The sequence below is a fragment of the Parasteatoda tepidariorum genome, chromosome 4, assembly GCF_982258835.1.
Source record: "Parasteatoda tepidariorum strain Cologne lab strain chromosome 4, Ptep-v5.0, whole genome shotgun sequence".
Lineage (NCBI taxonomy): Eukaryota > Metazoa > Arthropoda > Arachnida > Araneae > Theridiidae > Parasteatoda > Parasteatoda tepidariorum.
The window spans coordinates 94560268-94572650 of NC_141758.1; the positions used below are offsets into that span (position 1 = coordinate 94560268).

The following is a 12383-nucleotide window of genomic DNA, read 5'->3' on the forward strand; positions in this document are numbered from 1 at the left end:
AAAATCATTTGGATGTGCATTCGAGTTGCAAGTCAACCTGTTGTTTTCGTTTAAAAAGAAAAAATGTTTCTTTAAAAAAAATTGTAACTATCGTGAACTTTTAAAATTTTGTCAGATTTTTAAAATTTTTAGCACCTTGTCATGTTTCTAAACCAAATAGAAGACATGAAACATGTTCAATTCACGGTTTCGTTCTGGAACTTGTCATAGTGTCAAAAAAGTTCCTGCTCACAGTGTACACTACAGTTACAACAAAAGATTAAAAAAAGGACATTTTTGAATAAAAAATCATACAAAAAAGTAAAGATATCGCAGTTCATAGTAATAATGACAAATATTAAAAATTAAAAAATGTATTTAATATGAATATATTTACAAATGATGTCACTAGAAAAAATACAGCAGTTTGCTTAAAACAGAATAATTGAACCAAAAAGTTAAAAGTTTGCAGTTTACAGTTATCAATCACAGTTACAGTTAGTATCACAAAATATTTTTGAAAAAATGTATTTTATATACAAATATTTAATGATATTAATAGAAAAAATACAGCAATTTACTTAAAACAGAAAAAATTATACCAAAAAGGAAAGATTTTTCAGGTCACAGTAGCAATCACAAAACATTAAAAATTAAAAACACAGCAATATGCAAATATTTACAAATGATATCAATAGAAGAAAATACAGCAATTCACTTAAAACAGCATATAACTTCAGAACATTACAATTACAATTCTCTTTCATAACTCAAGAAATCATTCAAAATATACAGATAAAAAACTGAATCACTTTCCTAAATTTTTAATAACTAATTTAAATGAATTTTAATAACTAATTTAATGAAGTAAATTTTAAAACAAAAAATTAATATTTGTGATCCATTCATTCAAATCTACTTACAGTGAATTAATAAGCCAACATGTAACAGTCAAGTCTTAATTATCCTTATTTCGACTCACACGAACATGACTGTATACCGTTCGTAATTAAGAACTAAAAATTTAAGCGTAGCAGTAAGACTCATGTCCAAATTGTAGATTTGTGCAAATATAACACACTTTTTTAAAACTACCTTTCTGTTCAACTATGTGATATTCAGGCTGATGTGATGTTTCAAAAAAAGGCCATTTTCTGGTGTGTAACTCTTCCTGGCTAATGCCCTGGGCTGATAGAAATGCCATATCTATACCTTGAGTCGGGATATTGAACTTTCGACATTCATTAGTTGCAGTATTTTTTTGTGATACAGCTTCTGCAGCTTTATCTTCCTTAATTTTATTCAACATCAAAGCCATGCAAGTTCTTGCATCTTCGATGCAATCATGCCCACCAATGTCATTTTGCACCACAAGCTTTAGTTTTTCGTAAGCTAGATCTCTAAGCTTTGGCTTAGAGCCATCACTCCTTGCAAAAACAACAGACGTATCCACAATTTTTGTGTGAGTCAGTCTTAGACATCGGAGGTCTCCTTCAAGTCCATGTCCGATTAATATGCATTCGCTGTGAAGCAGGTTACCTAGGACACTTTGCACATCACGAAGAGTTGTTGTTACTCCAAGTAAATCTTCGGCCTTTATGCCACTAAATTTGGTGCAATAATCAAGGATTTCATTTTCAGGTTGTACGAAGGACTCGTAAATTGTGAAGCCTTCTTCATTAACTAAACCGACTTTTGCAACTTCCAATCCTTTTATAGTGTAAACCATCTCGCAATCTAATCCGTAGACTCCACGAAGCTGGTGTGCAAGGCGCTTTTCACCAGTTCTTTTGATCTCCGGTTTGAGCAGTGGATCTCCACAAATGTGTAACGGATACACTTTGCATCCAATAAGAGAAGCGTGTCTTTTACAGCACTTGAAGATAGATGGATGGCCAGAAAATTTTATTACTTTATCTGGATGGTAGTAACATTTTTCGTTCACCGTGTATTTTCCCTCTGGTGTGACCTCAAATCTTTTTCGGCACCTATAGCATTTCCTAACAACTGTTCCATGTTCGGATATCTTGGCTCCCTTAGTCAGCTCGTGGGTGAGTTTGTCAAAATACTTCGAGTCCATTAGATATTTACTGAGATTAGTATATACCTTCCCTTTGGGAAGATTCAAGTCTCGAAACTCCTTGAGAGTTGATGTTGCTACGCTTCGACCTAAAAGATTCAAAAATGAAAATTTCATTAATAAATCATGGCTATTCAGAACAACAGAATAATTCGGTACAATAGAAAAAAAAATCTAACAAATAGAAGTACTTTGTAGGTAAGGAAATTAAATTATGTTTAAAAGAAAAATTGAAAACTATGTTAGTAGCGTTGACACCAGTACAATATGTCCCACTTAAATAAAGCCAGATTATTCTCGTGCTATAGTTTAACGTAAAGGAAACCAACGTGAAACCAATATGTTTACTAAGAAAGTGGATATTCTTTTACATATATACAAGGAGCATTCAGTCCTTACTCTACCTGGATAGGAAACAAAGATATAAAAAAAATTCTGCCATCAGGGTCTGGATATTGAGCAATACCCGTGGATACAATGCATCAATATTATGCCGAGTTCGATGATGGTAGCCCTCAATTCTGTCCCAGACTGAAACTACCTTTTTTGGTATACAACACCCTACTGAGGATAGCCCCCACCCCAAAGTTTTCTTGTGGATTGCACTTAAGTAAAAGAATAAATATGTCATTGATCACAAGCAACCTGTTGTACAATACCCACCACTCAGAAAATTTTACGCCATAAATTAAAAAAATTTTTTTGCTGGAAAATTTCGGCTAAAAACATCAATTCTCTAACAAATGGCAGTGACAGGGTTTTTAGCATTTTTTTGATAATTAATAGCCTCTAGACAGTATGAGGGAGAGTCCATCTTTCTGTATAATGGAGAAGAATGAATGAAGTCGAACCTGAGAAATCGAATTTTTCACATTTAAAATTCAATTTATCAAGAATTATTTGACCAATTTTATACAAATTTTGTTTTATAATATATTAAATAACTTTCTTTAAAGCGGTGTAAGAATTTTTAAGTCCTTAAAATTCAAATTTATATATAATTAATAAAAATTATTTTTTACATGGAATTATCTTTGTATAAACGAATTTTATATTTGCTTGCAAAAGATTACAATTCGCTTTAAAAGGCCTCTATGGTGAAAAACGCAAAAAATAAAATCCAAATCCGCCGAAGGAAAGGTATGTTCATTCAAGGAAAGTGTACGATTTTGTACCTGCCGTTTTCGTAACTTAATTGCTGTAGCTTAAAATATTGTTTGCATAAATAATTTAACATTTTTAAATTACCCAACTAAACCATTAAGTTTGAATCACAGTACATGAAAATTTGATCATTAAATCAAAAGTTATTACGATTGAGTTTTCTGCGTATTGTTTTTATAGGTATATACTAAAAGAATTCTACCTTTTTGCTCTTCTGACATTGCTATCTAGAAAATAATGTATCGCATCTTATGCACTTCTTACTCTGTTTTGTCTGAGACCAATCACGGTTTTATAGGAAATTGCTAGGGATTGCTGTTTAAATTTTATTGTAAGAAGTCATTATTATTAAAAGAAGTTACTATTGATATCATGAAAATTATAATAATAGGAAAAATCTTTTCAGTAAACGCCATTATATAAACCGAGGAAATCGTATTCCATCCCATTAGTTCATCAATTTAAAAATGCTACATAAAGAGCACAAAATTAATCAATAAATAAAAATAAAAACCGGAAAACGTTGAATACCTGTGATTTCACATCAGAGACTCAGTCTTAATGTTTTGAGAGTCTCGCTTTAAATATGTTATTTAATTAATGTAGACGATAATTTAAATTACGCAGTCAGACGCGTTCTTTCTCTGAATAAAAATGCCTTTTTTTTTTCTCTCGGCGGATTGGATTTTTGTTAACCGCAATCTGGTAAATATGGTCTCAATCGCTTAGGCAGGAGAACGTTAAAAAGTTTGGCCCTTTAATATTATTTTTACAAATTTTCAGAAAAGTAGTTTATATGTAGTGCATCTTAGAAATATAGTAGCTATTACATGCATGATGGTTTTTAGAATCTCGAAAATTGTGCACCTTTTCACGTAACTTACGTTCGAAGCTTTCCTTATCAACCAAATCAGTTTCCGTCAGCATAAACAACACTGAATTTACACTGTGAAAAAAAAATCAAAGGGGGAAAAACTTATAATGACTTTAAATCTAAAGATTGTATTTTCACGTACTAGGAATCAACTTTTGTAATTCTAGGACAAAAATGGATATTCTCTGAAAAAATATACCATTTTCCTTAAGCGGATTTTGAATATTGACCTTCAAAATATGGAGGAAGGTAGTCATATGGAGAAAGGTCAAAATATGGAGGTTCCTCAATCCGGAAAATACGGTCCCTTTAGTTGAAGTAGTGTAGTTGAAAAGTAAGCCTCTTAATTGTACTATTTTCTTTTTGCGTAACTCAAAGAATTCAACTTTTCATTTTTCAACAACTATTCGACTGATTCCCTTCAATTTTTGGATTTACTCATTTAAAATTGCATTGAATAACTTAAATAATAAAAAATATCAAATAATTATAAAAAATAATTTTTGAAGATAATTATTTTTGAATAAAAAAAAAAGATTTATAGCTGATTGCGAAAAATGTATGATATTCTTCATTGGATACGAAAATATAGCGAAATACGCCAACATTAAGTTCGATATCAAGGAGCCCAAACTTTTAGCCACTATTGAAACTATTTTTTCCAGATACCGGCTTCGAAAGTCAAGATTCCTAATCTGTCGGGGGAAAAATATATTCCATAAAAAGTTCGTTATTGGGTCTAATATAATAAAAACACAACTACTTCCACTTAGTAGGAATAACATTTACCATGACGCAATGCTAAATTCTATGCCACTATCCACATAAATGCCACTATCCACATAAATCAATTATTAATCAAAAATCGAATATCAATTACTTTTCTTTATAATGCAATAAAATCTGGCGAGCAGCTATTTAAACGATCAAACACTTCGTCTGTTTATTTGTGGCTTGAAGTTAGGCTCGCAGAAAATGCCGTTCATGGGTTAAATTTAGTAGGAATAACACAACCTGTGACGTTGGCTATAGTATACCCAATTGCGTCTGATGTCACAGTTTAAAATATCGTCTGCATATATTAATTAGCTTTTTGAGATTATATCCTTGAACTCTAAAGATTAAGGATTTAGTACATGAAAACTAATCATGAAATCAAAAGATGAAAGAGAAGTTAACTTTTTAGTATACTGTCAAGTTTAGAAATTCTAAAAACAAACAAGTATAAATTTTCTCTTCTTAGGAATAGCATTCTACATAATTTTATTATTATATGAAATTTTTGAGGAAAAAAAAATCGCTGAAGTTCAAACAGTTCTCAATTTTTCCCCCACCTAATCAACGAAGCCTTTATATAATTAAAGTAAAATTCATTAATTAAACAATAAAAAGCGTCAAGATCATTATTTAAAGCCAAAAGGGCAAAGCAAAACGTAATAATTTTTAAACAAATTGAAATTTTGAGAAAAAAAAAATCTCCCGCAATTTCATAAATGAAAATGGTTCATTTAGAATGTTGAATTTCAAGCACTTATGTGAGATTTAGAGTGGGGGCCCCACGCAGTATTTTTGCGCAGCAACAGTAGGAAAATAAAAAATAAAAACATTTACAGCAGCGAAATTGTAACAGCGGTGGCAGTGTCGTTCATTAACATTGTCGTTTTAACACGTTTTAACATTGTCATTTCAAACATTGAGAGAAATGAAATTTCCTAAAATAATAATAGTTAAAAAAAAAGATATTTTGAAATTTTAAATTCCTCGAATTCAAATATCCCATAAGCAAAACTATGACAATTAAATTTTATTCTTAAGTTTTATATTCATTTAACTATCACAGTGAAAGAGAGTTATAACATTTACACTTACTTTCTTTATACTCCGCCATGATTCAGTTCTAACTTCTATCAACTTTAATTTCAAAGACAGAATTTCTGCAAAAAAAAAATAAATAATTAAATAAACACAGAATAAGATACAAAGTAAATTTTAAATATATTGCATCCATCAGTAAATAGTAAAAAATGCATCAAGAATCGGGAATTTACATGAAATTATTAATACAAGAAAAAGAGAACGAACACGAATTAACTACAAATATTAAATTATTATTACTATGCATCTATGAATTATTACTGAAATAAATCGATTACAATGCATGTAATTACTATTGCAACACACCTAGACTCAATATTGAGTCTATGTGTGCAGCTTATATTAGCCGGAGTTAAATTCAAGGAGTTGACCATATACATATATACACACAGGGGGTAGACAAAATAATGGAAACACTTCTATATTAATAAATTTTTCAATATTCCTCAAGAACTACTTAAAAATTTTTTTTATGACCTCCAAAGTGTTTAGATTATGTAATTTTTCATACATATCAATGAAGTTTAATGCTTTAAGAGGTTTAAGGAACCGACAATAAATTACAAAAGGAAAATAGTGTTTTTGAACACCCCATTTCAAAAAAATGTAGAAATAAATCTGTAATTTGTAGCAATTATATTGATTATTGTATGCAATAATTCCGTGAGTCTGGCTTAAATATTTATGGAGATATGGGCATAAAATAATTTTTTGTCTAACTTTTTTTGTTGGTGCTAATTATGAAAGTATTTAATAAAATTAAACAAAATTTTTAAAGCAATTTAAAATTAGTTTGAAAACCATTGCCTCAAATTAATATCTGTAAAATTTTAATAAAAATTCGTTTAAAATTGCAGAAGATTTGAGCAATTAAAGTAGTTCTTTAATAGTGCTGGGAAAGAAGTGAAATTTCCCCCCTTAATTTTGAAGAGAATCACATCTGGCAACAAATAAAGAAAGTTCGATTTGAATATCTTAAAAATTTGAAAAGTTTCAGGCAATTTTCTAAGCAGTATTAGTACTTAAAAAAAACTGAAAGTGATGAGCAGTTTTCTACAATTCTCCAATTATTATTTTGTATCATAACAACGAGTACGATAAATTAGTAAACGCACGATAAATAAACGATAAATAAATAACAAATCATAACGCCCTACAATATATGTTCATACGCTGAAATATGTTTGTATAGAGAAAGAAAAAAGGAGAAAGAAAATATATTTTTATGCTGAGGATTTTTATCAATGCCGGTGTCAGTTTTAATAAATCTCATTTAGCATAAAATGATCCTTGTGGGAAACCCCATATCATTTTGAGCTTCTTTTAAAAAGTACAAAAATTAATTAGAAATTTTTTAATTTTCAAGATATTCATATCGGATTTTTTTATTAATAACCAAATACAATTGTCTTCAAAATTAAGAAGAAATTTTTTTTTCCGCTGATGCGCAATGTAAAGAAATTACTTTAATTACTCATATCTTGTGCGATTTTGAACGACTTTTTTCTCAAATTTTAAAGCAAAAATTTCGTAATTAATTCTTAAGTTCTCTTTGAAAATTTATTTAATTTCATTGAATATTTTTAAAACTATATAATAAATAACAAGAAAATGGATGTGAGCAAGGTAATAATATTATACTTGATCTTTTAAATAAGTTTATAATTAATAAGGTTGATATTTATTTATACAAATTTAATGATCTTTAGCAAATTAACATTTATTTAATAAAGGGAGAGAGAGAAACATGATTTTTAAACATTACTACATATTCTTATAATTCTATTCATTTGATTAAAAATGACATTTAAATAGATGATTTTAGAAACATTAGAATTCCGAGTAATTAGCTTATTTATATTAAAATTAAAATAATTTTTTATAACATAAATAAAACAAGAAGATATTTTCTTCATTTTTTAATACCCAAATCCAAAAAAATAAAATTAATATTATCATCATGATTACGAAGCAAGATTAATTAATTCCTCGGGTAAACATTATTAAACATAATTGTATAATCTTGAAAATTAAAGATAATTAGACCATCAAAAAACCTAAAAACAAATTTAATATTAAGAGTGTAATTTTTTTCATTATAGTGCAAAAATAAATTAGCTAAGAGAGATGAAGAATTAGAACCTTGCGTTATTCCATCAATTTTAATAAAAATATCTTTCCCACTGTAACATAATTCTATTGTACATAATTATTGCTCATAATTATTCCATTGTACAAAATTATTGTTAGCTTTGTCTATGCTGGTAATTACACATTTTTTTAAGTAGTTGCTTAATTGATTGATCAATACTAGAAAAATTTGTTGAATCGTTACTGTTAGTTAATTTCCCTTATTATTGAAAACAAAGTTTTTAAAGTAATAATAATTAGCCCATTTACATTCTGTTTACATACCTAAAGGTAAAGAGAATCTATTTTGATATCGTTAAACAAAAATTACTGTGATCATTAAAAAAGTATTTTGGAATTTTATTAATTTATATATGGTAAATGGGTCTAAATTTTGTACCTTCTATCATTAAATCCCCAAATTTTATGTTTCCTATAATATTTAAATTATCAGTAATAATATGTTAATTATCAGTAATAATGCTAATTTTAATTTTTAACTTCTTATATAAAGCAAACAATTTTTTAATGATAATATTATTCTTTCAATTTATAAGCTTAAAATTTTGATTATTTTTTAATTCCTTATTTAAAAGTTCAACGTAGAATTTATACAGAAGTTTACATAATTATTGTTAGCTTTGTCTATGGGGTAATGAAAATTTTCTTTGCAATTACTTAATTGATCGATCAATTTTCCTAAAATTTGCTGAATTATTATTGTTATTTAAATTTTCCTTATTATTGAAAACAAAGTTTTTAAAGTAATAATAAACAGTCCATTATTCTGTTAACATAAAGGTAAAGAGAATCTATTTTGATATCTTTAAAAAAATATTGAAAAAGTATTTTAGAATTTCATTAATTTATCTATTTTAAATGGGTTTAAATTATGTGTTAATATCCCAAGTTTTAAGTTGTAATTAAATTTAGTTGTAAGTTTTCTATAATAATTAAATTACCAGTAATAATATGTTCAAGATGTTTATCAACAAGTTCAAAAAATTTTTTGCTCCTCACAGTGACAACCATAATCGGGTAGATTAAATTTCCCTAAATTTTTGCAAATATCATTATAATTAAAAATAGTTATATCAATAGATTTATTATATTTACAGCTTTTGAATTAAGTTAAAATCTTTTAATGGAAACATATCTCTTAAATTTCCAAAAATATCATGAAATTTAATCGAAAATAACGATTTGAAAGTCAATAACAAAATAAAATTTACTCATTTTAGCTTTTACAAAATTGTGACAAAAAATTTTGAAGTGTAAATCAACAAAAGAAAGGATAATAATAAGATCTTGAAGCCTATATACATCATTATTCTTAAAGGAGAAAACAAAATCTTTTATTGGTTTAATATTAGAATGTTTTTTAAAATCTTTTTCCATATTAGATTTAATTTGTCACTATTAAGAGAAATTTTATACATCCTGATCCCCCGTTTACCTCGATTTGTACGCTTATCCTTAGTGGGGAAAAAATGATTAAGTTGAGGAGTTATTAAAGTTAAACTGTGTATAATGTAGGGTATCATTTAGTGCATACAGCGAAATTGTTTTGTATAAAAGCATTGCAATAAATTTCATTTTGTAGTCTTAAATCAAAATATCTCTCTATTTCTAATTTTAATTCTGTTAAAATTATGTTCTCTAAAATGATTCAGTTCCAGGTTATAGATAATTTTATCACTGTTTATATCTAAACGGTGTCAATTAATTCAAATATTAAAATACTGACTGGTTTGTCCAACACATTTCATATTACAAAAACCACAGGTATAAATAACATTTCTAATTTTACAAACAAATCTGGAGCTACCGTTATTATGAATTATATGTTTTTTGTCAATATTAGGGTAAGTTTTACATCTTTTATCACCACACGCTTTATAAGACGGAAAAATTTCGGGTAACACAATACAAAAAGAAAAAGGAGATTAACGAAGGAAAAAAAAAAAGGAAAGTAATAAGAAGCTTCATTCAGTGCGCGTGAAGTACACGTACATAGAACCTATAAAATAAGTTAAAATACAAAGAAAACAAGGAAAATATTTTTTAAGGAGATAAAAAAAAATGCTGGTAAGCAAATTACAATTTAATATAGTTATATTAATTGTATCGGCATTTTGTGACACTTGAACGCTGTGTGACGTTTTATAGACTCATGAAATTTCTGAAGAGAAAATGTTAATTCATATGCATACCAATGATGAAATAGATTTGCTAAAAAGGCAAATAAATTCAGTTTAACGACTGTGACAGAATTTATTCATTCAATTAGCTACTCTAAGCACTAATATCAGATAATTTTTTAAACAAACTGTCGAAGCACTTAGAAAAAATAAGTAAATTATAATTATGATTAAGATACTGAAATTACAAAATACATCAATACAACTGAAAATACATCTGAACAATTTATTCGAAATTTCATTTAAATTGTGTAAAGGTAAATTTTCTTTTCTTTATGCTTTTATAGAAATCATTAGTAACGTGTTTATATTACACTAGATAAGATACATCTGAAACTAACTGGATATTAAATTCCTAACCCCTATTTTCCTATTAGCTAATAATGTTCACAAGTTCAACGCATAAGTAGTTTTATAATAAAAAGAAAATATAACCAGAAATTCTCATGAAGTAAACATGGCTTTAGAAGAAAATAAAAAGATCATATAATAGCTATAAATAAAAAATTTAGGGAACTAGTGGTGGAGCATGTTGACCAATTAACCTAGCAGAAAAATATAATTCATAGGATAATCAGAGGTTCTCATGAAATAAATATGACTTTAAAAAAAATAATAATAATGTAATAGCTATAAATAAAAAATTTAGGGAAATAGTGGCGGAACATGGTGTCTAATTAACCTAACAGAAGAATAGAATTCATATGTTAAAATAACTGATTTAATAAGCAAGATATGTTATTTATGATTAGCAAATTTATATTTTGAATGAATAAAGTATTACTTCAAAATGTAATAAGTGATTATAGAATAAATTATGGATTTTAAAGTAGTTAGAGCGTAAATCTGTAAGACTATCTCACCTTACATTGCATAAAATGAATTGGTTTCATAAAAAGAGTAAATACAAATTAACTTATATTTAAAAAAAAAAATTAAAAAAAAAATCGCTCTGGGTAAAACAGGAAAACACGTGGAAAATTTTGAAAAAAAAAAACAAATAATAAAATAGTAACGCCATACACTTAATTAAATAAAATATAAATACTAACATTAGGAAAAGAATAACTTACCCCAATCTAAAATAAAATATCTTCTTATAATGACTTCTTTAGTAAAGATGTACCTAAAAACTAAATAAATCCAAATGAGGACACAACACTTAGAAAACTTCACAGTTAAATAACTGAAAGACGTTAAGAGAAGTGAATCTTTAAAAAGAACTCCAGCGAATCAATTACCATTGGTTAAGAATTGACAATAGGTGGGGGGGGGGCATAACCATTATTATTAGCTACACAAGAACTTAGTCATTGGAAGCAAGTTATACTGATAAGAAGATTTTTCCAATCAAGAACATCCCCAACCCGTGTGGTCTAGAATGTTAACTTATATCCCCCCCCCCCAAAAAAGAAAAAAGTAGCATCGTTACATCAATTTTTCATTTTAAATATGTTAAATCATCTTTTTTTATAAATAATTATGCCTAAAATTTGTCAGGCATAGTAATTTTTTTTGATTTGCCAGGTGCGTGTTTAAGTCAGTGTCAAAAACAGAGTGAAAAAGTTGCATTTTTAAATTGGTATCCGATTTTTTTTTTTTTTAAATCCTACAAATATAATTTTTAATATATTCTTACATTTCACATATTGTTTTATGTACTTATTCTGGATGGTTACATTAAAATTTTCTAATCGTCAATGAATATGTTAGTATGATTAACATAGCAAGAAAGAGAGTATAAAAACGTATTGTGCATTATATGTATTAGCTATATATATTATACTACATATATTAAAAAATCTAAAAAGTTTAAAAAAATCATGGTCTAAAACTGATTTGCCTTGTTAACAAAAGAAGTACGGAAATTTTGCATGTTATCAACATAAAATAAACATAGTAATTCCGGTATTTACCAGTAAATTATTTAACTTTTTACCTTCTATTTCGATTATAGAGATATTTAATATGCACTTGTTGAAATTATCTTCAAATAATCAATTTATTACCCTTTTTTGTTAAATTTTTATTAAAATGGAAAACAAGTATAATTGCTTTTTCAAAGTAATAATCTTATTCT

The 12383-nt window shown here is 27.3% G+C and overlaps 1 protein-coding gene across 1 annotated transcript; it reads right to left on the reverse strand.

The window, feature by feature from the left end:
- Positions 1-337: 337 nt before the first annotated feature.
- Positions 338-11505, reverse strand: LOC147812034 (RNA exonuclease 1 homolog). Its single transcript, XM_087161721.1, has 3 exons — positions 11377-11505; positions 5967-6031; positions 338-2148 (listed from the first exon to the last, which is right to left on the reverse strand). Exons 2-3 carry the CDS (start codon positions 5983-5985, stop codon positions 1004-1006), a joined length of 1164 nt encoding a protein of 387 aa, XP_087017847.1. The 5' UTR covers positions 5986-6031; positions 11377-11505; the 3' UTR covers positions 338-1003.
- Between the last annotated feature and the right edge of the window lie 878 nt (positions 11506-12383).